The sequence below is a fragment of the Sparus aurata genome, chromosome 10 (assembly GCF_900880675.1).
Source record: "Sparus aurata chromosome 10, fSpaAur1.1, whole genome shotgun sequence".
In the NCBI taxonomy this organism is placed as follows: Eukaryota; Metazoa; Chordata; class Actinopteri; order Spariformes; family Sparidae; genus Sparus; species Sparus aurata.
The window spans coordinates 16,492,050-16,514,433 of record NC_044196.1 but is presented as its reverse complement, the minus strand read 5'-3'; the positions used below and the strand labels follow the sequence as shown (position 1 = coordinate 16,514,433).

Sequence of the window (22,384 nt, the reverse complement as noted above, 5' to 3'; positions counted from 1 at the left end):
TGTAGCACTTTGAGATTTATCTAAATGTAAAGTGCTTTACAAATTAAATATATTTAAAAGCAGCGGGGCAATTTCAGCTGCGAAAAATTCAAATACCATGAAAAGTATAAAATAAGAGAAGTTGACAGTGTTATTATTACTTAGAGAGAACTCCAACTCTTTAAGAATGAGGCTCACAGGTAACCTTGACTTGGCATTCTGGGACTTCACTACAGCCGCCCTCGTCTCAGAGGTAAAAAGGAGCACATGCATTGTGTCAGTATCAGTTAGTGTGGTTTGACGCCCCCCTGTGGTGATCTGTGGAAAAAGCTTTTATTTCACCTGCACAGTGACTGGGGTCTATCAAGTACACTGACTGACTTACTCATCAACCTGATGATGTTCATTTAAAATGAAGTTTAAGATGTTTCATTGACCTGTCTCTGTATTAACTTAAATCACATCTCATTATCATTGCTACCTGGTAAACTCACACTGGTACACTGTATTACCATCCTTTAAGAAGAAGAAGACTCCCTGTACAGCTCAGTGCTGCACAGTCAGGAATTACTGTTATAGTCAATGAACAGTTGTCTGAAAACTAAAATATTCCTCTTCTTGATTTACCTCTGAATAAAGTCACATTTAAAACCAAAAAAATCTATTTTTGTCTGATATGAGACAATAATAGTTCTCCACCAGTCTGCGTACCTCAGCACACCATGATGTGTTATCAGAATTTGTGCTGTGAAAGCAGCAAACAAGTTCTTCATGAACAATATATTCCAACACTGTGCTGTTGTTTTAGTTAATACAGAAGCCCTGAGGAGTAAGGGAGAGTTTTTTGTCCATACAATATACATTTCATTAAATTAGCCATGCAGTGACAACATAAGGGTACTGTTTCAAAATTAAAGAATACATGTATTAATCAGAGCACGCATGTGTAGAACAAGTTGAGTGCTGAATATTCTCTCTCTCTCATTTAGAGGACATTTTTTTGCTGTTATTTTCTTGTGACAGTAGGTGTCGTTGTAAGACCAGGCACAGTAGGAGACAGAGAACTCAAGCCCATGTTGCAGCCAAGTTAACTGCAGCAGGATAGTTACTGGTCCAGGTACTGCTAGGCTTGAGGCCGGTAACACTAGCAGCTGTGTCTCTGGGACAGGTAGAGCAGACAGGCCGGATGCACGGATGACGGACTGCTGCTGCATACTCACTGAAACGGAAAGCACGAAATGTTAATTGGTTTTGGAAAGAGCAGTTTTGGTTCGGCAGTTCAAAGTCTATTACACATGAATGAACATCACATAAATACCACCGAACGACCTCAGCTTAAAAGTACAATGCGAACTATATTCACAGTTGTATGAAATCTCCCCATGACCTATGACCCCTGGACTTGACCTTTAGCCAGACAAACTGTATGTGAGAGGCAAACTAATTCTTGTGTGCAACACCTGTTAATGTCCAAACAGCCCTGTGTAGCAGTGCATGTGTGAACACTGCTATATAGATTATATCCACAGTACATGTAAACGTTGGCCTGCCTGTGACCGGAGACATTACATGAAAATACCTTTCATAGGGCAGTAGTCTACCATAACTACCTAGCTAACGTTAGCTACAAGCTGATGATGCTAACAATGGGCTAACACATACGACCGGAGCATAAGGAGCTAACGTTGGCTACATAATGCAGAATAATAATACATTTCCCCAAACAAAACAAACCAGCTCATTACCTGTCCCTAAAAACTGACCTTGTGGACCTTGTAGATGAGGCGTGATGGACCTGTCAGCTCAGGTCCCTTACACGGGCCCCTGTCTCTGTTGTCTCATCACAGTTTCATCCACACCTGACTGATCACTGTCATGTTGTTTATGTTGTTTACCTTCCACCTTGCTCTCTTATGTATCGATGTGTGTTTGAAGCATCAGAATTGAATCATAAAGACGGCAGCTCATTTTTCTCTCCTCTCCACAGAACACAGTGCATGATGGGAAACACTCGACTTTTCTCCTGATGGAAAGAAGTTTGATCTGAAGTGGTAACCTTAGCCGAATTAATAAGAAGGTCCAAGTAGTAAGAATGTGTTGTAGAAAAAGTTTATATAGTTTCTATTAACGCAACACGTCCCAAAATGTAGCTTTTTCTTCATGGAGTCTGGTGACTTTATCCACGGACCACAAGAAACAGTTTATGCTAGTGACTGTTAAGTGTAGCTATTTGTAAAATTTGACAAGTTTGCCGTGAAAATGTCTTAATTTGGTGTAAATGATGAGACCAGTTGAAACAGTGAGTTAAACAGCTGCTGGGAGAAAATAAACTCTTCGGACATCAGCAGACAGGATGAACTTTAAACAGGAAGAACTCACACTTTTTGCAAGAAACATCTGCATGTTTTATATCCAACGCCGAATTTACGAGAAAGTGCAAAGGATTTAGATAGTCGTTGCTGTTTCACAAAGATTGTAACTTTCTCCTCAGGAACCGACTCTTAAAATCGCGTGATTTGTAAATGGCGTCTGTGATGGCTAACATAGAAAAATGGAACTGACAAAATGTATTCTGAGCTTCTTCAAACAGTGTTCCGGGACCATAGTGTCCTCTGAGAACAGCTTGTTTATTCACTAATTGATAAAAAGACATATTTCTGAGTGTGTGTTATGGCCTCACTGTAAACAGCCAGAACAGCTGATCCAACTTTACTTTCACTCTTACCAAAACAACACTGGAGCCTCGTGATTATTCAACTAGTTTGATGTCAGAGGGAAAAACCTCCTCCTGGATTTAATTTAATATTCAGAGTTAGTGACTGATAGGAAACTGCGCACATTCCGCAGGGGACGCGAACAGAACAACAACAAGGAAGTGCAGCTTCCCTTTAACTATCAACTAACATAATTACTCACTATCTACACATTTTTATTCATTTCTGTTCATCGTCTATTTCTTCATTTCCCCAGTGTCAGAAATAACAGTGTTGTTTATCTCAGTCAAAAGTGTCAATGCATCCTGAATCTTTGACGCGTTTTCCAGTTCAACACATGAGAAAAGCTGAGTTACTAATAAGTCACCAACAACCATTATCTTAGTCACAATTCACAAATAATGATTTTTTTCAATGTCATGTGCCATTTTCACATGATTGATATAAATGGATATAAATCCTGGACTCCCTTAGCAAATCACGTAATTTGAGGAGTTGTTGCGTCATGAGAAACTGACCAAACTTTGGAGAAAGTTACCAGCCTCCCTTACAAAACGCTCAATTTTAAGACTTGGTCCATAGAAGGAACTGTATTGAAACGCGGTTTACGATATACTGTTATCTATTTCGGTTTACTTGTTCATTCGGCCAAAGTTTTATATGAATATATTCTTTTATTTGTGTAAAAAATAATTTGTATCCATTTGTCCTGGTGCACCTGCTCCACTAGGATCTGTGTATCTCCTCCTTAATGTTTGTTAGTATCAGGCTGACTTTTAGAGAGCCCCGCAAAACTCGGATTATAACACAAACTCTGTCGAAAGATTGTTTATTTGACAATTGTTGTTAATTCAGTGTAATAATTGTGTTTAGAATAGAAAACTGTCATCAAAAATGATCATAACGAGCCTTAAAAGCTAATTAAGTATCATTTGTGTGTAACTGTAAACTCATGTAAATGCTGTCAACATGAACTGAACATCTGCAGTGCAGCTCTGTGTGATATAAATAAAGAACGAAAGGAAAATAAACAACTGTTTCCTTTCCAGTCAGAACCAGATTGGTGAGATGCAACCAGGAAGTTGCTCAGCAGGAAAACTGTGTCTTCATCTTCCTGGTCTTGCACTTGTGGATGCATTCATGGTTCCTGGGAGCAGCTGACAGACGACACACCTGTAACACAAACACACAAACAGGTGGGATTTCATTTCAGCACACTACTGTAATAAATGCACTCTGAGATAATATCTGTTTTATTCTCCTTTTTATTTACATTCTCATTTTGTGTCTATTGTTGTTAAACTGTATTTAAAGGTTGGAATTAGTGATATTCTTCAAGCAGATTGATTACATTAGAGTTGTGATAATTTATAAAGAACTGAAGCATTAAAAATTAATAGGTTTTATCTAAGACTAATAATCTGTCACTTAATCCATCGGGACGTGAGATATAACACACACTCTGAAGTTTAATAGACCCAAAAGTACTTTTATGTTCTTTCATTATAAAACCAGTTGACTATAAAATATTTACTATTAAAACCTGCTCTGTTTGATGAAATCAAATCTTCTTCCTCTAACAAAACTGTCTCCTCTCTGACAGGAAGAAGATGATTTGATTGCTCTGCTCGTCGTTCTGACCTCCTCTGTCTGTGGTCAGTAGTCCTGCAACTCACAATTACTCATGTTGATAGTTGACAGATAATCTTCTTTGATCTATTAATCGACTAATTCTTGCAGTTCTATTGACAGGTGTAATGTTAAAGAACTTGATACTATGGTCTCGGTGAATCCTCCATTCTGATTGGCTGCAGGTTGTCAATTAACCCCTGCTGAAGTGACACATATGAAACTACTCAAGTAGCTCCAGTGATGGTTTCCAATTGCAGAAGTTGATATGTGTTCCAGCTATTAGTCAAACCCTCAGGTGTTGCCAGGAGGTTATTGTTTATGAAAAAGGTAGCATTGTCATCTCAAAATGCCTGAAAACATCAATAAACTATGATATGTTTTATCTTTGGCACATGACTGTGGTATAAGCAGGATAATGCCCTTCAAAGTGTCCGTTCTGGCCTCCTGATAATGGACAGCATTAGTTCAGACTGAACACTCATGCGGCTCCAGGATCTCTCAGTTCATGATAAAAGTGCTTCAGGCTGAAATGAGGTAAAGTTTGATGCAAGTCCACATGACGTCTCTCTTTGCCCTCTCTCTCGTCTGCAGGGATGTTTGCTGGGAAAACGGCAGCCGCCTTCTATCAGGCAGAGGAGGAGGATAACATCACCATCAGGTGGGACAGTCACACCAAAACCGACATGTCTCTCACCAACATGGCTTGTTTTCTGCTGTCAAAGCCTCTGAAGCTTTTGTATGAGATGATTAACGGCATCGAGGTCCCAGAGTCTCAGCATCAACAGTTTGCAGGACGAGTCCAGTGCGACGAAGACGCCCTCAGAGACGGACGGATCAGACTTCATGTGTCCAGACTCAGGACTGCAGACTCTGGAAACTACTGGTGTGATCTGGCTGCAGATTATAACAAGGTGACGAGGAGATAGGTGCTGGAGACCACAGGTGAGCCGAACTCTGCTGTAGTGCAGGATGGAAACATGTTACTGCCACACGGGTCAGACGTCAGAATCTAACAGCCTCCTGATTTACACCCACAGAACACTTTGTCTTGAATGTGACCTCTCATGGAGAGAACAGCGATGTGTTCACACCAGCGTTAACTGAAGGTAGGTCACCGATGTTACTCACAGAGAAATAATGCACCATGGGAAACTGGTGCCAAATCAATCTGACCGACAATGTGCAACTGTGCAAACTCCCTTCAAACTGGACAAACATGGCGGCTTGTTTGGAAACTTCGATTTTAAAAACAGCTCAGTGAAATGTGTTTGGTGCCAAATCTGTCCCATTTCAACCCTCAAAGGTTAGTTTCTATATATTTTTATGAGTTTGGCAACTCCAGAAACACAATTTTCACTGAACTTTTTTAAAAATATAACAGGAAGTTCAAAAACAAGCTGCCATGTCGTAGGAGGTGTCACTGGCCGTAGCTGAGCCTGATTCCCTGTCTCCATTTTCAGCCCTGTTGTTCAAATTGAAAGCACGTCATGCATGAGAAACAGTTGGTACGAGAAGTTAAAATGAAGAGTGATTTATACAAACACTGTCTACTTTTACTAGAAAAGTCTACATAAGGAACCAGCTGGCTGAGGGGAAATCACCAGGTAGTGAAAATGTTAAAGAAATATGATGTCTGAAACTTATTTAAAGGTGCAAAACCTGTGAAATTCATACCCAAACCAATAGAGGGCAGCATATCCCTAAATTAACCGCTAACTACTGCTAACTGTAGCTATTGTTGGCTCATCAACTCAGGTAGTCGTTCAGTGTTTGAAGGACCGGGGGAGTGTTGGTGTTAACGACACTAGAACAGGAGATTTGATATTTGGTATTTGACGACATGAAGAGGAGACTTAACGACCAACCATCTTGCTCCATCTCTCTCCATTTCGTTGCTTTAATGTCACTATTTGACCTTTTGAATATATCACATAAAGCACTGTACCATCCGGTTAATATGAACTCAATATTTTAAGCTGTTTTCAAATGTCTGTACACTGACTTGTACTCACATGAAGCACAAAATGTTGAATAATACAAAATGAACACCCTGAAATAAATCTCACTTGATCCGAGTAAAATTCAGAGGACCAAAGTTTGTTTCTGTTCAGCAGGTTTTGGTAAATAAGTCAATCCATTCGCCACAGTGCCACCTTGTGGCCATGTGGTGCAACTTCTGTTACGTGACCAGCAGCTGGTTGTGAGACGGATGTTTACTTGTTGTTACCTGTTTATTTAGTCACTTATTGTCTCGTTTCTACATTTGCAGAGTTGGTTTTAATGTTTTTGGTTTTCTTCATGCAGATGCAGAACACACACCAGGAGGGCCGAAGAAGGAAGTGACATCAATTGATTGGAACAAAGTCAAAACTGTTTTTGGAGTCATTAACGGTGGATTTGTCATAGTTGCTGGTCTAATAATTCTCCTCCTGCCGTTCATCGATGTAATAAAGGTGAGTCTGTTCTTCATATTGTTCTGAATGGAACTAATCTGTGTGTTATGATGTGTTTGTGTCGGTGCTTTGTTTGAACTTACTTTTCTCTCATGTCAATCACTCAGATCAACACCAGGACAGATGTGCCATCACTGAGTTTGTGATAGAGATCAATACAGTTCATCGTCTGAGCGACTTTCATCCACAGCTGCTTCGATGTGAGCAGATATAAAGCCTCATCACTTCTTACATTCTGGGTCCAAATTAGGCCTCGAAATAAAACTGCGTTGTCATTTACTTTGGCGTACTCCCTGCGGGTCAAAAGAGATTTGGTTAATAACGGATCTAAAGATTTAATATAATGGGGATACAAACAGCTGTTTTCACTAACAGTTGCAATATTGATTATGCCCATTTATTAATCGTTTAATTTGTGTAACATGAAGTAAAGTCTCATGTAGTTTTGTGTCAAAGCGCTCAGTGAACTACATCGCCTCGCTCAACACACGTGAACAACACCAATATGGCCGCCAGCTGGGCTCAGAAACGGACGTAAAAAGATGAATATCACAATAAATCTGCTCTTGACAACTGCTGATATGTGAAAGGAGAGTTGGTCAGTTCTGTGAGCTGCTGATATACAGGAGCAGCTCTCGTACATCTACAAGGTACGAGACAGCGTCACTAACGACACTGTTGGCTGTGTCGTCTTTATAATGACGTATTTTCACAGTCTGATCTTTTAATTATTTGATTATTAATTATTGATGACACATTTAGATTTTATTGGCTTAAACATACAGGATACAAACAGGATCAATACATTATTAGTCTCTCTTCAAACCTGAAGGGGCGTGGCTTCAGCTCTTTATAGCGATACACAATACATATCTTGATATTTATATTTCTATATAAACATTAATTATATATAATCAAACATCACAACAGGACAAACATCAGTCTAACTTTGATCCAGTTTCTGTAACTTGTTTCTCAAACTACACTGAAACCAGCTTGTGCTCCATACCAGCACTTTTATCTGCCTCCACTGACTTTATTGCATATTATTCTAAGTACACTGTCGTGGTCAGTGTTTGTATATATTTCATATTTAATACAGTAATCATACCTGTATGTATATGTGAATGTGTCTGACAGCAGGAACCCCTTGAAACTGGAGTCAGTGAATGTCAGGTCTCATCATGTTATACTGCAGCTGCCAGGTCGAAGTACAGATTGATGTGAAAAGGCTCCACTGCATTATCACTCAGCTTACCTGAAACATTAATAACAGAAGCAGTTCACCAGCATAAACACATTAAACACTGTTTGAATCTTATCATTCGCTCAGTTTTGCAATCATTGGTGTAAGTCCACCTTTATATTTTGTTGGTATAAAACCACAGAACTCTTCACATTTGAACCTTATGTTCACATATTTATTTGTCTTAGTTTTTATTGTTTTTAAATTATCTTTCAAACCGAACCAAATATTTTATCTTCTGCAAAGCACTTCTGACTCTGTGAAGCACTTTCTGTTTTATACGATGCGGAAAAATAAACAGTTGTACTGTCAAACTCCTGTGTGTCTTGTGAAAATCCCTGTTTTTTCTTAATATTTGATAAATGTTATTTTTATTTAAACATTCTCAGTCATGAGGGACTTTTTCAACTCATTTCAACATTTGACATCTGAATGTTTTAATCATGTGTAATAATGAACTTGGTGAATATGTCTAACCCAGGAGAAGGACTGCATTTCTTATGAAGATAATAATTTCTTAGTTTTTGTTGTAGTTGATTGTTGGACTTCCTCATAAACAGACCACAGACAATTCAGTTGTCAGATGTCCAACAAACCAAAAACTAGGCTAAATATAATGTGATTATTTTAAATGGACCATTTGTAGCTGGTGAACACGGTTGTTCGCATCTTTTCTCAGCTAATTATTACTGTCTTTAATCTGCTTTCCATCAATGATCTCTCACTTCATGGATGGTTTGTTCAGAGTTTAAAGTTCACCTCCATCTGTGTGACCCGGCTCCTACATGGTCCTGGAGAACTTTGACCAGTGACGAGCCGGCTCAATCTCCCCCTCCATGTCAGCAGAGGGGAAAAACAAGAGCAGTACCCACCTCAGTCCTTTAATCTGTGGGTGAAAGTCACGGCTTTGGACAACGTTTGAAAGGAAGTGACTCGTGAGGGCAATACCACCAGACTCCCTTTACAAATCACTTGATTTTAAGAGTTGGTTCATGAGGAGAAAGTTAACAAACTTTGTGAAACAGCTACAACACATTCTAAAGCATTGATGCTTTCTTGTAAATTTGGCGTTGGATATAAAACATTCAGATGTTTCTTTCCCATCATGCACTGTGTTCTGTGGAGGGAAGAGACAAATCTGCAGCTGTCTTTATGATTTCATTCACCAACCCAGTATTCAGACCAGTGTGGCTGCAAAGTACCTTTTGGCTTTGGATGACCATAACTTCCACCTGCTTTTGCACTCTTCTGCTTCTCATGATGCGGACCAATAAAGCATAAGAGCATTACATCTAATCATATCATATACTAAATAACATTTAATTGTGTTCATTTGTGTGTCCTATGTTGTTGTATGATTACACTGTGTAGGCCTCTACATCCTGTGTGTGTGTGCTTCATACTCTCTGAACTGAATTTAATATAAAATGAGGTCATAACTTTTATTTGGTGGTCGATTTTATTTCTTCTGTTCCACAAAGAATAGATGAAATACAAACATGTTGCTGCCTTCTTATCGCTCTAAAGAGAAAAAAATGGTTTAATTTAGTCGGCTGACTTTGATTTTGAAACTACCTCTGGTGCCAGTTGAATAAATAACATGAAATGTAAATGAGATATAAAACACATCCACAGTATGAATTATCATGTTGAGACACTGAGATAATTGACATGCCTGAATGGGCCTGAGACTAACACACATTATGTAGAGTAAGTAGTGATATGAATATGAAGAGACTTTTCAAACTTGATTAACTACAGTTATATTCCTGTTTTCCCTCTAAATCTGTGAAGAACACTGCTGACAGCTTATTACTGCATAAAGTTTATTGATGCAAAAAACAACTTGTGAAAATATACATATATATAAAAACATAAAATATAGAGAATATCAATATCATTATTTTTTCAAATAAAATATATGAAATGTTATAAATGTTTAACTCTTTATAAACATAAACTACAGAAGATGACTTTAAAGTTGCACAATCACCTCGTACCAGGTTTCGACACAAAATATTTGTTCTTTGCAACAACAAACAACAACAATGGAGTCAGAACAAAACATTTCAATTAGTGAGATAATCTAAAGTCTTTATACCAAACACAACAGAAGATTAAAACCATATGATACATTAATTTTAAAACAGCTGCTATTAGATCAACTTTAAAAAAATACTATGAAAGGACACAGAAGTAGTTTTTCATGTTGTCGTCTGTTCCATTGGTTTAGTTGGTACAGATTTCTTTATTGACCTGAAAGAAAAAGCAAAGTAAACAAAAGTAAGAGATTCAGGTTGATGTCGGAATTCTTTACGATCAAAAAAAGAATATGTGAAATTATTGGATGAATCTGAAATTTAAACATGTTTTAAACTTAAATGATTGTCAATAATTCATTTACAGTTAATTGTCTTATTCTAGTATTTCTAACAGCTCCATGGTAAATAAAAAGGTATAAACTGTACCATGTTCGGCTTCTTGACGGCCTCTGATTGTTTCATAGAGACAAACATCACCTACAGAGAAATAAATATCAAGACACCGTTAGTTTAATCAGTTTAACTGTATACAACACATTAATCATGTGAGAGCTCAGATCTTTTTGACCATTTAAAATGTGTTTATAGGCTCAAAAAGACTGAGACCACACAACAGCTCTACTTTGCATTTGTTCTGAATGCAACAATATTTTTTTTATTGATAAAATCAGCTTAACAATTTGAGTTAAAAGTTGACTCTTTGAAGAATTCTGGTATTTCTTCACCCACCTCCAGTCTTTTGTCTTGCTTCACAAACTAAGAAGTGGTTTAGGAACGGCTGATCATCCTCGAGACGACTACAAGACAGTTTTCTTTCATCAGACTTCAGCTGATTGGATTCTTGTGTGTGTGTTTATTAAATTCTGTATCTGTGATGAAGTTGTTTTTCTATCTTTCAAGGAACGAAGCTTGATTTACTGATCTTCTGAAAGTGTGTTTTGTGGAATTTCAGCTCGCTTGACAATTCAGGAGAGATGAAGAAGACTCAGAGACGCCGACGACTCACGATAAAGTAGTTCATACAAAGTTGATCAAGGAGGAACAAAATAACAGCACAACTGTCTGCACAGTGCATTGTCAAGTTAATCCTCCCAAACCTTCTCTAGTTTCAGGTTCTATCCTCTGAGCTCAGGAAGCAGCCCTCCCATACATGTTTATCTGTTCAACAACATATAAGTGTGAAGTTACTGCAGAGCTTCTCACCTCTGACTTAGTGAGGAAGAGAAAGAAAATGTGTAGAAGACAGTAAGTCTGCTACTGCAGATAGATCGAAGGCCGTCCTATGAGTTTACATAAACAGCAGACTTGGTTTGTCAGAGATCCGTTTTGTAGACATTTCTACAGCAGCTTCCAACTCCTGAGTTTTCAAAGACCATGAGAAATATAAACTCATAGATCAGACGTCACTATGCCCTCATCCATACCTTATCAGGCCTAAACTTTATACAGGGTATGTACCACATCCTTCTCCTACAGTGTGGTCACGTTGGGTCTGTCTGATCGTGCTTTGGATACAACTGATCCAGTTTCTGTGAAGTGTTTTAGAGTTTGTATTGTAATATGCACTGCTCCTTTAGAAACCTGGAGTCTGGAAATGATTTGATGCTCAGACTCACACTTTCTTAACACTTTCTGATTATTTCCAGGTTTACGTGACAATATTAGAGATTTTCAATGGTCTCAGACTTTTGGACCCCACTGTAGTATATAAAATTATGTATAATATTAGTTTAACTGCTTACCATGGAGGAGAGCGGAGTAATGATCATTTTCGTAATCCACACGATCTGCGTTGGCGCTCTCAGACTGGACTGGTCTACAACACGCATCAGATACAATATATTTAAATAGGAACATAAAATGTGTTGATGTTATGTTCAACATGAGATGAGAGAGTGTTGCACCTACCTGACAAAGCATGAATCTGTGAAAAAGACATTTGCTGTTAGATGTGTAACTCAGTCTAAAATATGTCATTCCAGACAAATAAATATGCTCAAGTCACTTACAGTTAAATTACATTGTCTTATTCTAGTATTTCTAACAGCTCCATGTTAAATAAAAAGGTATAAAGTGTACCATGTTCAGCTTCTTTACGTCCTCTGATTGTTTCATAGAGACAAACATCACCTACAGAGAAAAAAAATATCAAGACAAGGTTAGTTTACAATACTGATTAAACAAACTAAGATTGTTTTAGATTACTTTAAATATAATATGTAAAAAATAAAGATTAGTTTAACTGCTTACCATGGAGAAGAGCAGAGTAATTATCATTCTCGTAGTCCACATGTTCTGTGTTGGCGCTCTCAGACTGGACTGGTCTACAACACATATCAAATACAGTACGTTTAAACAGGAACATAAAAATGTGTTGATTTTATGTTCAACATGAGATGAGAGAGTGTTGCACCTACCTGACAAAGCATGAATCTGTGAAAAAGACATTTGTTGTTAGATGGTTGTTATACTGCTGTTCTATCTCATGAGATGAGAGTATGTGTGTGTATTTGAATGATTAAAAATCGTCTAATACAGAAGAAGAAGGTCTCACCATTGGACGCTCTGTAGCAGAACCAAACGAGCAGAGGAATAACAAGAACGATTCCACAAACCAGCCCAACAATCAACAGAACAGGAACTGAAGAGCTTTCAGGCCTGGACACTGCTGTAAAAATAGTAAATATGAACTATTAATAAACTTATATAACATCTTTGTAAATCTGAATTTATAAAGTGATTTATTTAATACCACAGTTGTATCACATCAAGCCATAGTAGAGACAAAACACAAAAAAATACACAAACATAAGAGTATATTACACACATTTACATGTTCAGAGGTATAAATACACATGAACAGACACAATGAAAATCCCATTTTCATTGTCACACATGATGTGATACACAAGTAAACACTGACAGTACGATAAATACCAAGATGTCAGAATACAGTGTAAAATCAGCTCTTCACAATAATGACAGTAAATGTATGAGACATTTATAGTAAATTGGACATTTTCCAGCCATCATTACTTCTGGGAAGGTGACATATTCGACACCATTTCGTAGAAGATGTGCACAGATTTTGAAAAAGGAAGTCTTAATCATACTCACATTTGATGGCCACCCAACTCTGCGGTGACACATTTCCTGAGTGTTCACACCAGTAGAAGCCTTCGTCTGACTTTGACGCTTCAGAGATATACAGCTGCCCTTTGGTGTCATTTTGGATGAGATGTCCATTGCGATAGAAGAGCACATTAGAGACCAAGTTTTCTGTCTTCGATTTGCAGCCAAGAGTGACGGGATGACCCCCAGTCACAGGATGGACAGAGCTCAGCAGGATAATATTTTTATCTGTGAAACAGTAAGAAAATCACATTTGTCACACATACACTTGCATTCTGCTCTTATTCTTACATTAATCAAACCTCCCAAATAGAAAAGCCTCGGTGGGTTGTGACTGACATGAGAAGTCAGAGGAAATAAAAATTACAAGTTTATTTATTTTTGATACACATGAGCATCAAGAATGTACTTACTTTGCACAGTGATGTTGACTGCATTGCTGAATTGACCTGATCCAGACTCGCACCAGTACACTGCTGTATTTTTAGTCAAGTTATGGACATTGCATGTGGATCCCTTCACCGTCCCAAAGTCAGAACAGTTGGACAAACGATCTGCTTTGGTGAACCTCATCACTCTCCACTCAGCAGAGTTTCCCTCACAGCTCAGAGAGACAGACTCAGAGGAAAAGTGCTGTGCTCTGTCAGGACTCACTCTGAGCGATGCTGGATGAAAATCTGCAAAATAACATTGCAGAAATAGGATGAGATTAAGGACAGCGCAGTTAAAATGATCTTTTAAACTTCTTTCAGTGTTCAGTCTTAGTTCAGTGGCAGCACAAAAAGAACTAGGAGTTAGGAAAAGATCATGTAAAGGTAGAGAAAAGCTAAACGGACTTACTGACCTGCAGACCAGACAAACTTAGGTTGACTGTAATCAGTGTAATACACTGGATCTCCTCTTCCAGCTCTGCACACATATCCTGCTGTGTGTGTCTGTCCATGAACAATGTAGGAATCCTGTTCAGTCCCACTGCTGCTGCCAGGTAGCAGCTCATAGCTGTAGGAGTTGTCTGATGGATCAGGAACAGTCTTATACCAGTAGATCCTCCATCCTGCAGATTGATCTTTAACACTGCAGTTCAGAGTTACTGAGGCTCCAGCACTCAGCCATGATGGAGACACAGTGAGGACAGACTGGGGTTCTGTTGGAAAATGATTTTTCAGAATGAAAACATGTATTGATAGAGGATCAAATACATTCTGCACAATCAGTATATACTGAATACTTACTTTAAAAATATATATTGACCAAAAAAGCATTTAAATGAACTGTATAATCTTCACTTTGAAATAAATGTGATGTGACTTACTGTCTGATACTGTCAGTTTGAAGGGATCACTCCAATCTGTTGAAGACTTTTCACTTTTCTTTCTGCCCTTACACCTGTAGACTCCACTGTGGGATGCAGAAACAGATCTAATGCTGAGTTCATTTTGATTTGAAGGTTTTTCTGAGCTGGTTGTTCTCCATTCATACTCCCACTCAGTGTCTCCTCCATCTTTGATCTCACATCTGAGAGTGATCGTCTCTCCTCTGTATATTTCAGACCAGTTTGGCTGCAGAGTCACAACAGCCTTGTTTGGAACTGTTCATGTTCAAGAATTCACAGAAAGAAACAAAAATGACAAACAGTTAAATATACATCACGTTTATTTTTCTAATCAATCAACAAATATAAGTACAATGTATGTCAAATATCAAACTCACTAATCATGTAGACAGTGACTGAATCACTGTACTCTGTGTAGTAAACTGGCTCTCCTCTTCCTCCTCTGCACCAGTAGACTCCTTCCTCTGAGACTCTGATTAGTCCAGCTGAGAGTTGAGAGGTCAGAGGTTCAGATGTTTTCTCTCCTCTGTACCAGAAGTATTTCCAACCAGATGATGATGGGTTCACAGAGCATGTCAGGGTCACACTGCCCCCTACAGGAATGTCTCTGTCATCAGCCCTCAGTTCAGCCTTTGGTCTGTTTGCTGTTTAATTCAGAACAAAGACATAAAAAAGGAAATTAATATCACTGTGATTTACTTCAGTTTATATAGTGCAGCCCCTACAGACAAGAAATACTTCAACTGTAAGACTTACAATTTTATTAATATTAACAGTGAATTAATTTATAAATACTGGACACATACTAGTTTAAACCTGGCCAAGGAGCTCTCTTACATGTCATGCCTCTCTCTCTTTTCCTGGGTTTCTTAATGAATTAGCTGCTGCACTACTGAATGTTACATTTGTGAAGGTAAAACCTTGTGTTTAAGTGTTGAAGAGCCAAGCGGAACACTTTCACTGTGGTTTTTCATTGTTGAAAGACAACTGTTTAATGATCAATGATGTGTAGCCTCTTATCCTTTGCAGGCTCACAGGGTGATTATCCCAGCTCACATTTGATGAGAGCGAGGTTACATCCTGGACAGACTGTCAGTCTATCACAGAGTGAACACATAACACAGACAACCACTGACACTATCCCTTATCACTTATTGTTGGATACAAATGTTAATTTAGATTAATGAAAACATTAAAACATTTTCAGTATGAATGACAGATAGTCCAACTTACATGATACTGTCAATTTGATGACATCACTCCACTCTGTTGAGGAATATAAGTCTCTTCTTCCTTTACACCTGTATTCTCCACTGTGAGGCTCAGTAGCACGGATAATTCTGTATTCATTGTATGTTGGACGTGTGTTTAAGTTGTTTCTTGACCATTTATACGTCCACTCAGTGTCTCCTCCATCTTTGATGTCACATCTGAGGGTGATCGTCTCTCCTCTGAATATCTGAGGCCAGTTGGGTTGAAGGGTCAAAGTGGCCGTGTCGGAAACTGTTGACATAAAAATATACAGTTAGGATTCAAACAGGATTAAACACTGAACAGATGCATGTTGTTCTGTTCTGCAGCAAACATTTCAAAACCAACTCATCACTAACACACCAGTAATATTGTTGAAATTAGTAGAAACTACTCAAAGGTCAGTGAAGTGCCAAGCAGAGTTAACAGTAGCAGCTGCTGAAGGGATAAGAGCTTTCAGAGTTGAACAACAGTCGCCATAAATACAAGCAGCCTTCCACAGGATGCATTTAGTTCAGACACAAGGCTGTTTTGACCACAGCAATATGGAAGAACATTTTCATTTTCCCTCTGTATTAGTCTTTTGTCTAATGTCCAGTTTATCATGGAGGCTGGATTATACTTTTTTTTTTTAAATGGTTTGGTAAAAGGCCTTCATGAACATCAACACCTCTTTAACATTAGGATTTAATGTTTGTTCTGCTTACAATCTGGTTAAAATAATAACATGTAGTGATTTCGGCATTAATAACATTGTTTAACTCCCAGCACAACATGCTGATTGTGTGTTTTCTCAGCCACCTCCACTTCCTCTTGTTCACAACTACAGTATTAGCAGCAGTACTGTGTAAACTTTTCCTTATGAACAATCTCCCAATTCCAGATATTGATAAATGAAACTGAACAACATAAAGGAAGCATCCTCAAATCGTTGTTTCTGTTTACAAATTGAAGGAGGTCAAACCAGTAGCTCATTGTTGACATGATGAAGGAGATTTAAACTTGTTTCTTTTTTTGTTGTCAGAAAAGTGAGAGGTACTGCACTAACATGACTAACAATCACTTTCTCTTCACACTTTGGTCATTGTTTAAGAACATAAAGACTGTAGGTTGTTTATTCCATTGGAAAATACAAAACTCACCAGTTTCATAAATGATGACTTCATTACTTTCAGGTGTGACGACATATGGTTCACTTCTCCATCCTCTGCAGGTGTATTTACCTCCTTGTGAGAAAATTCTGTTTGATTCATCAAGATTCTCAGTCTGAAAAAAAGTTCTTCCAGAAGAGTCTGATGTCTGTCTGGACCACTGATATTTGAATCCAGCAGGATCCTCCACAGAACATGTCAGTGTCACTCTGCCCCCCAGTGGTATGATTGTCCTGTCTGCTGTCAGTGTGACTCTACATCTACCTGCTGTTTGGTTTACAAAAACAGGAAACATTTTGAATACATTACACAATGGAGATCTTACTGTATAATGAATTGATTTGTACCCTTGTGACAAAATCTGCTTGAAATTAAACACTTAAGTCTGCAAGTATGAAGAGGTTATGTAGGATTTATTGCTGTCAGGCCTGGACTGAAAGGAGGACTCAGATGCAGAGCGACAATAGTTCAAGCAGGCTTTTATTCTGAAAATTCACTTATCTGCTCTTAAGAAAGAGTGACAAACAAATAGGCTATAGAACTCTCTTATTAAACTTGGCAAACAGGAAATCCAGGAATAACACATTAAACAAAACACAGAGAAACCTCAAAGCAAAAACAAAAAACAGAAAATCACTCCTAATGGAGGTAGAGAAAAGGCTGAAAACTAATCTACTTTTACGAGGACAGAACTATGAAAATTTAACAACAAAAAAACGCTCCAACGGAGGAAAGAAGAACGGCTAAGAAAATTAAACTAAGCTTAGAAACTGAGTTGACAAAATGACAACAAAAAAATCACTCTTGTTAAGAGGAAACAAGGAATCGAGAATACAAACATGAGAGCACTTGGCATAGATCAAGGCAAGGACTGTGGTCATAGGCTGGAGGTACACGAATGAAGGAAATACTCTGGCACAGGACAAAGGGAGACGCGGAATATAAGACACATGAGGGTAATGGGAAACAGGTGGAAACAATCAGGGATCAGGGGAGACGTCAGACAGGTGACACATGAGGAAGGGCAAGTGACCTGAAACGAGAGGAGAGTTATTTTTCAAAATGAAACATGAAATTCACGTGACAAAAAACCCAGGACGAGTGTGTGACAGTTGCAAACAAAAATGAACGTCACTGGATGACGTCGGTGTAATTCAACTGAAAGCTCAGAAAAACTATTAGGTGGACTTTAGATATTTTGTGATGTATCACGCTGCACTTGCTGCAACATTTAAAAATAATAATAATGTGTTTTCATCTCAGTGAGACAGCTTCTTACCTTTCAGTCTCAGCTCTCTTTCTTCAGATTCTGTCCCATCAGCTAACTTACACTTGTACCAGCCCTCATCTGACACTGACACTGGATCAATGGTCATTTCTCCTGCTGTGGATGACCAATGTTTTCTGTCCATTTGAAGAGGTAATCCATCTTTGTAAAAGGTAGCTCTCATCGTATGACTGGTAGTACGATTCTTACAGAGCAGAGTCACCAAGTCTCCTTCAAACAAAGTGAATTCAGGAACTTCCAGGACTGCATCAGCACCTATGTAACAGAGGTAGAGAGATGTTTTATTAATATGTTCAATCAAAAGAACATTTGATTTATCTGACAACATACAAGTTATTTAGCTGTGATATTACATCAATAATAAGTCTGTTTTGATGATTTTAATCATACATATACTTTAGAGTAATAATGTTTAAAGACATACAGAAATTATTCCAAAGAGCATTGGAACGGTTCTGGATGTTTGGATTTTTCAAAGACTTACGACTACTTAGATTATTAAAATCACTTTAGTTCGGTTTATAATTTGTCACACATCTGTTTGTGAAGCAGTTTGACAGTTGCAGCTCCCAGAGGTAATACCAAGAAACACAGCATGAGGCAGCAAACACACCATGTCACTGCCCAACATGAGTCAGTGAGCGACAGACTGTTGTAAAAGACTGTATCACGCAAATAAAAATAATACTAATAAGAATGAAATGATTGTTTTAATTTTACAACAGCTTCACTTCTCTGTCCTCTTTTCTCTTTGCTCCTGACTACAGTGAAGGAATGTCGGGGCAAACGTTCAGAGAAGTTGTTGAGTGCTTTTTTTTAATTATTATTTACAAATGACTCATCTGGACTCTAGTTCTTGGAAGACAAGTGTCTGTTGGACATTAGATACAAAACCAAAACTGACATTCTGCACTTCACTATGAATAGTGAGGATTATTGTTCTGTTCTTTTCTCTTTGTACAACCTGTGAACACGTGGACTCAACTGAGTGGCATTATGATGACTTTCTTGTGTAATAATCTTTAATAGATTTGATATTTATTTTTCTAACAAAGCAGTGTGAACAGCTTTTTCTACAAAGCTTCAGTGAACCAAACTAAAGTAGCTTTACAGTCACTAAACTTATTCCAGTGTGAAGTCAGTGGTATCATGCAGAGCTACGATTTCCAAGTAGCTTCTCTTAGCAACTGAGCACTAATCCAGTCATTTCATAATGTGCACTGAGTAAAATGAAACATATATGGAAAAACACAACTGCAGAAACAAGTGATCCAGAGTGATACAGTAGGAGACATATAGGACAAACATAATCAGTCAATATAGAAAAGATAACTAGTCACCTTCAGCATGTCCGTACAGGAGTGTATTCAGCACTAAAATAAAGATTCAAACTTCATTAGACCAGAATCAAATACAAAATCCAGGTGGAGTTTCATCAGTGGCAACTATTGTTTATCAATCAACAGTATCACACATTTCTGTGATGATATTCTGCTACACAGCTACAGAGGTGGGAAACACATTTAAAACTCTTCAATATATAGAGGCCGAGTAAAATAAGCAATACATGTAATTCCACAGTTATATACATGATACCTTAGATCATATACTGTACATGCATTGTCCAGGTATGTGAGCAAAAACTAGTGCAAAAGTAACTATTTGAGTAATATACTTAACATAATCCTCCAATCTGAACCAAGACAAATCAGCAACAAATGTGTACACAACTACAACACTGAAATAAATACTGAACATCACATAGAAAGTCACAGATGTACTCACAGAATAACCCGAGCACACCGAGCAGAGTGTGCCCCATCTTCACATCCAGCACTGGCACTGACGGCACTATCTTATAAATGTGAGAGCAGAGTTTTTCATCAACTTCCTCGTCTGAGTGCAGTTCTCACTCTGTTCTTGCTTCCCTTTTACACAAAGCTCAAACAACTGCAGTGACGTCGACCGCAGCATCCTTTGACTCCTTTACATTTCCTGTCCACTGTGAATAAATAAAAAAGCTTCTTGCAAAGATTTGTTCCTCATCCTTATTTCACATCTAAGAAACACAAGACCATTGGATTTAATCATATTACATCACACTAACATTTTATTGTTATATAATCTGTACATGTTAGGCCGTCCAACAGTTCTTGCAACCACAGTGCCTGTATTTCAATGAGGGTGTGTGTTGTGTGTACACACAGTGCAGTCAGAAAGTATTTAGGTACCTCCACCTTTATCACATTTTGTTATGTAGCATCAAAAAAAATATTTGCAAATATATTCTAAAAAACAGATTTTGACTCTGTATTATAGAGCGGTGAAGTCAGGCCCCTTCTGGTGGACCTCATGGAACCTTATTTCAGAAAGAAAATGTACAGTAGTGAATGGTGAGAGACAATGGAACAGAGGGGAGCTTTCTGCTCTCTTCATGCTCACTTCTGTTCATGAGACTATTTCTGTTTTTCTCCGAGCTCAGTCACTTCCTGTGGGTGAAGTTGTAGCAAAACCACCTTAAAGTGAGGACATGTAAAGGTTTCTTCCTGCTCCCTCAAAAAAGTCAAATTAAAAAGTGGAAAAAACTGTGATTATTGCACATACATACATCAAGAAGGATAATAATGAGGGAAAATCTAATTAAATGAACAAAATACTTAAATAAAGTGTAGCGTGTCTTATCGCGAGAAGGAACATGCAGCCAGCTCTCATCAGCATGACTGAAATATCTTTCTAGTTCCATTTCAAAAATAATGATGTGATGCTGAGGTACCAAGAATGAGACAGTGACATCATTCACACCTAAGAAGTGTTTTTTTTTTCCTTTTTCTTTTTTTGTCTCTTCCGGTAGAAACTGAGTCGAGTAAAGCAGGGGGACATTTTCAGCTGCGAAAGATTCAAAGAACATGAAAAGTTTAAAATAAGAGGAGTTGACAGTTATTATTACTTAGAGAGAACTCCAACTCTTTGAGAATGAGGCTCACAGGTAACCCTGACTTGGCATCCTGGGACTTCACTACAGCCGCCCTCGTCTCAGAGGTAAAAAGGAGCACATGCATTATGTCAGTATCAGTTAGTGTGGTTTGACGCCCCCCTGTGGTGAACTGTGGAAAAAGCTTTTATTTCACCTGCACAGTGACTGGAGTCTATCAAGTACACTGACTGACTGACTCATCAACCTGATGGTGTTCATTTAAAGTAAAGTTGAAGTCGTTTCATTGACCTGTCTCTGTATTAACTTAAATCACATCTCCTTGTCATTGCTACCTGGTAAACTCACACTGGTACACTGTATTACCATCCTTTAAGAAGAAGAAGCCTCCCTGTACAGCTCAGTGCTACACCGTCAGGACTTAATGTTATAGTCAATGAACAGTGGCTTGAAAAACTAAAATATTCCTCTTCATTTCAAACCAATAAAAATCTATTTTTGTCTGATATGAGCTGATAATAGGTACTAGTCTGCATACCTCAGCACACCGTGATGTTTTATCAGAAGTTGTTCTCTTACCAGCGTCTGAGGTTTATTAACAAAGACAGTGATGGTGCTGTGAAAGCAGCAAACAAGTTCTTCATGAACAATATATTCTGACACTGTGCTGTTGTTCTAGTTAAAGCTGGGCGCTGCAATTTTTTCAACTCTCTTTCTTAGAAGAGCATTATGATAAAATAGTTAGACTGAATAAATGACACAGAATTAGCAATTTAGATGATAAGTTGAAGACTGACTTGTGGGTTGCATATACAGTAAAGTGATTTCTGCAAATTTTTGTTATATCTTTACATGGGACAACACTGAAGAAATGACACTTTGATACAATGTAAAGTAGTGAGTGTAACAGCTTGTATAACAATGTAAATTTGCTGTCACCTCAAAATAACTCAACACACAGCAATTAATGTCTGAACCGCTGGCAACAAAAGTGAGTACACACCTAAGTGAAAATGTCCAAATTGGGCCCAATTAGCCATTTTCCCTCCTCGGTGTCACGTGACTCATTAGTGTTACAAGGTCTCAGGTGTGAATGGGGACAAGGTGTGTTGAATTTGGTGTTATTGCTCTCACACAAAATGTCCAAATTGTGCCCAAAGTGTCAATATTTTGTGTGGCCACTAGGGCTGCACGATTCTGGAAAAAATGTGAATCACGATTTTTTTGCTTA

General features: G+C 38.1%; 1 protein-coding gene and 2 long non-coding RNA genes across 3 annotated transcripts; 1 reads left to right on the top strand and 2 right to left on the bottom strand.

The window, feature by feature from the left end:
* Positions 1-3,745: 3,745 nt before the first annotated feature.
* Positions 3,746-7,218, top strand: LOC115590514 (uncharacterized). Its single transcript, XR_003985758.1, has 4 exons — positions 3,746-3,889; positions 4,297-4,348; positions 4,917-4,983; positions 6,630-7,218. It is a non-coding gene; the product is annotated as an uncharacterized LOC115590514 (long non-coding RNA).
* Positions 7,219-10,232: 3,014 nt separating this feature from the next.
* LOC115590516 (uncharacterized) lies at positions 10,233-11,854 on the bottom strand. The gene is made up of 3 exons (XR_003985760.1): positions 11,809-11,854; positions 10,493-10,543; positions 10,233-10,280 (listed from the first exon to the last, which is right to left on the bottom strand). It is a non-coding gene; the product is annotated as an uncharacterized LOC115590516 (long non-coding RNA).
* A 116-nt stretch (positions 11,855-11,970) lies between these two features.
* Positions 11,971-14,990, bottom strand: LOC115589402 (high affinity immunoglobulin gamma Fc receptor I-like). The gene is made up of 9 exons (XM_030430244.1): positions 14,909-14,990; positions 14,511-14,786; positions 14,043-14,342; positions 13,612-13,875; positions 13,184-13,426; positions 12,484-12,499; positions 12,317-12,390; positions 12,146-12,196; positions 11,971-11,990 (listed from the first exon to the last, which is right to left on the bottom strand). The coding sequence occupies exons 1-9, from the start codon at positions 14,913-14,915 to the stop codon at positions 11,971-11,973; spliced, it is 1,251 nt and encodes a 416-aa protein (XP_030286104.1). The 5' UTR covers positions 14,916-14,990.
* Positions 14,991-22,384: the final 7,394 nt, after the last annotated feature.

What these genes read in the sequence shown, in the direction of transcription:
- LOC115589402 (XM_030430244.1), bottom strand. An exon ending in TTACTCTGCTCTTCTCCATG is followed by an intron (nt 12,197 to 12,316) that starts GTAAGCAGTTAA and finishes TTTTCTCTGTAG; the next exon opens with GTGATGTTTGTCTCTATGAA. An exon ending in ACGTAAAGAAGCTGAACATG is followed by an intron (nt 11,991 to 12,145) that starts GTACACTTTATA and finishes TCTTTTTCACAG; the next exon opens with ATTCATGCTTTGTCAGGTAG.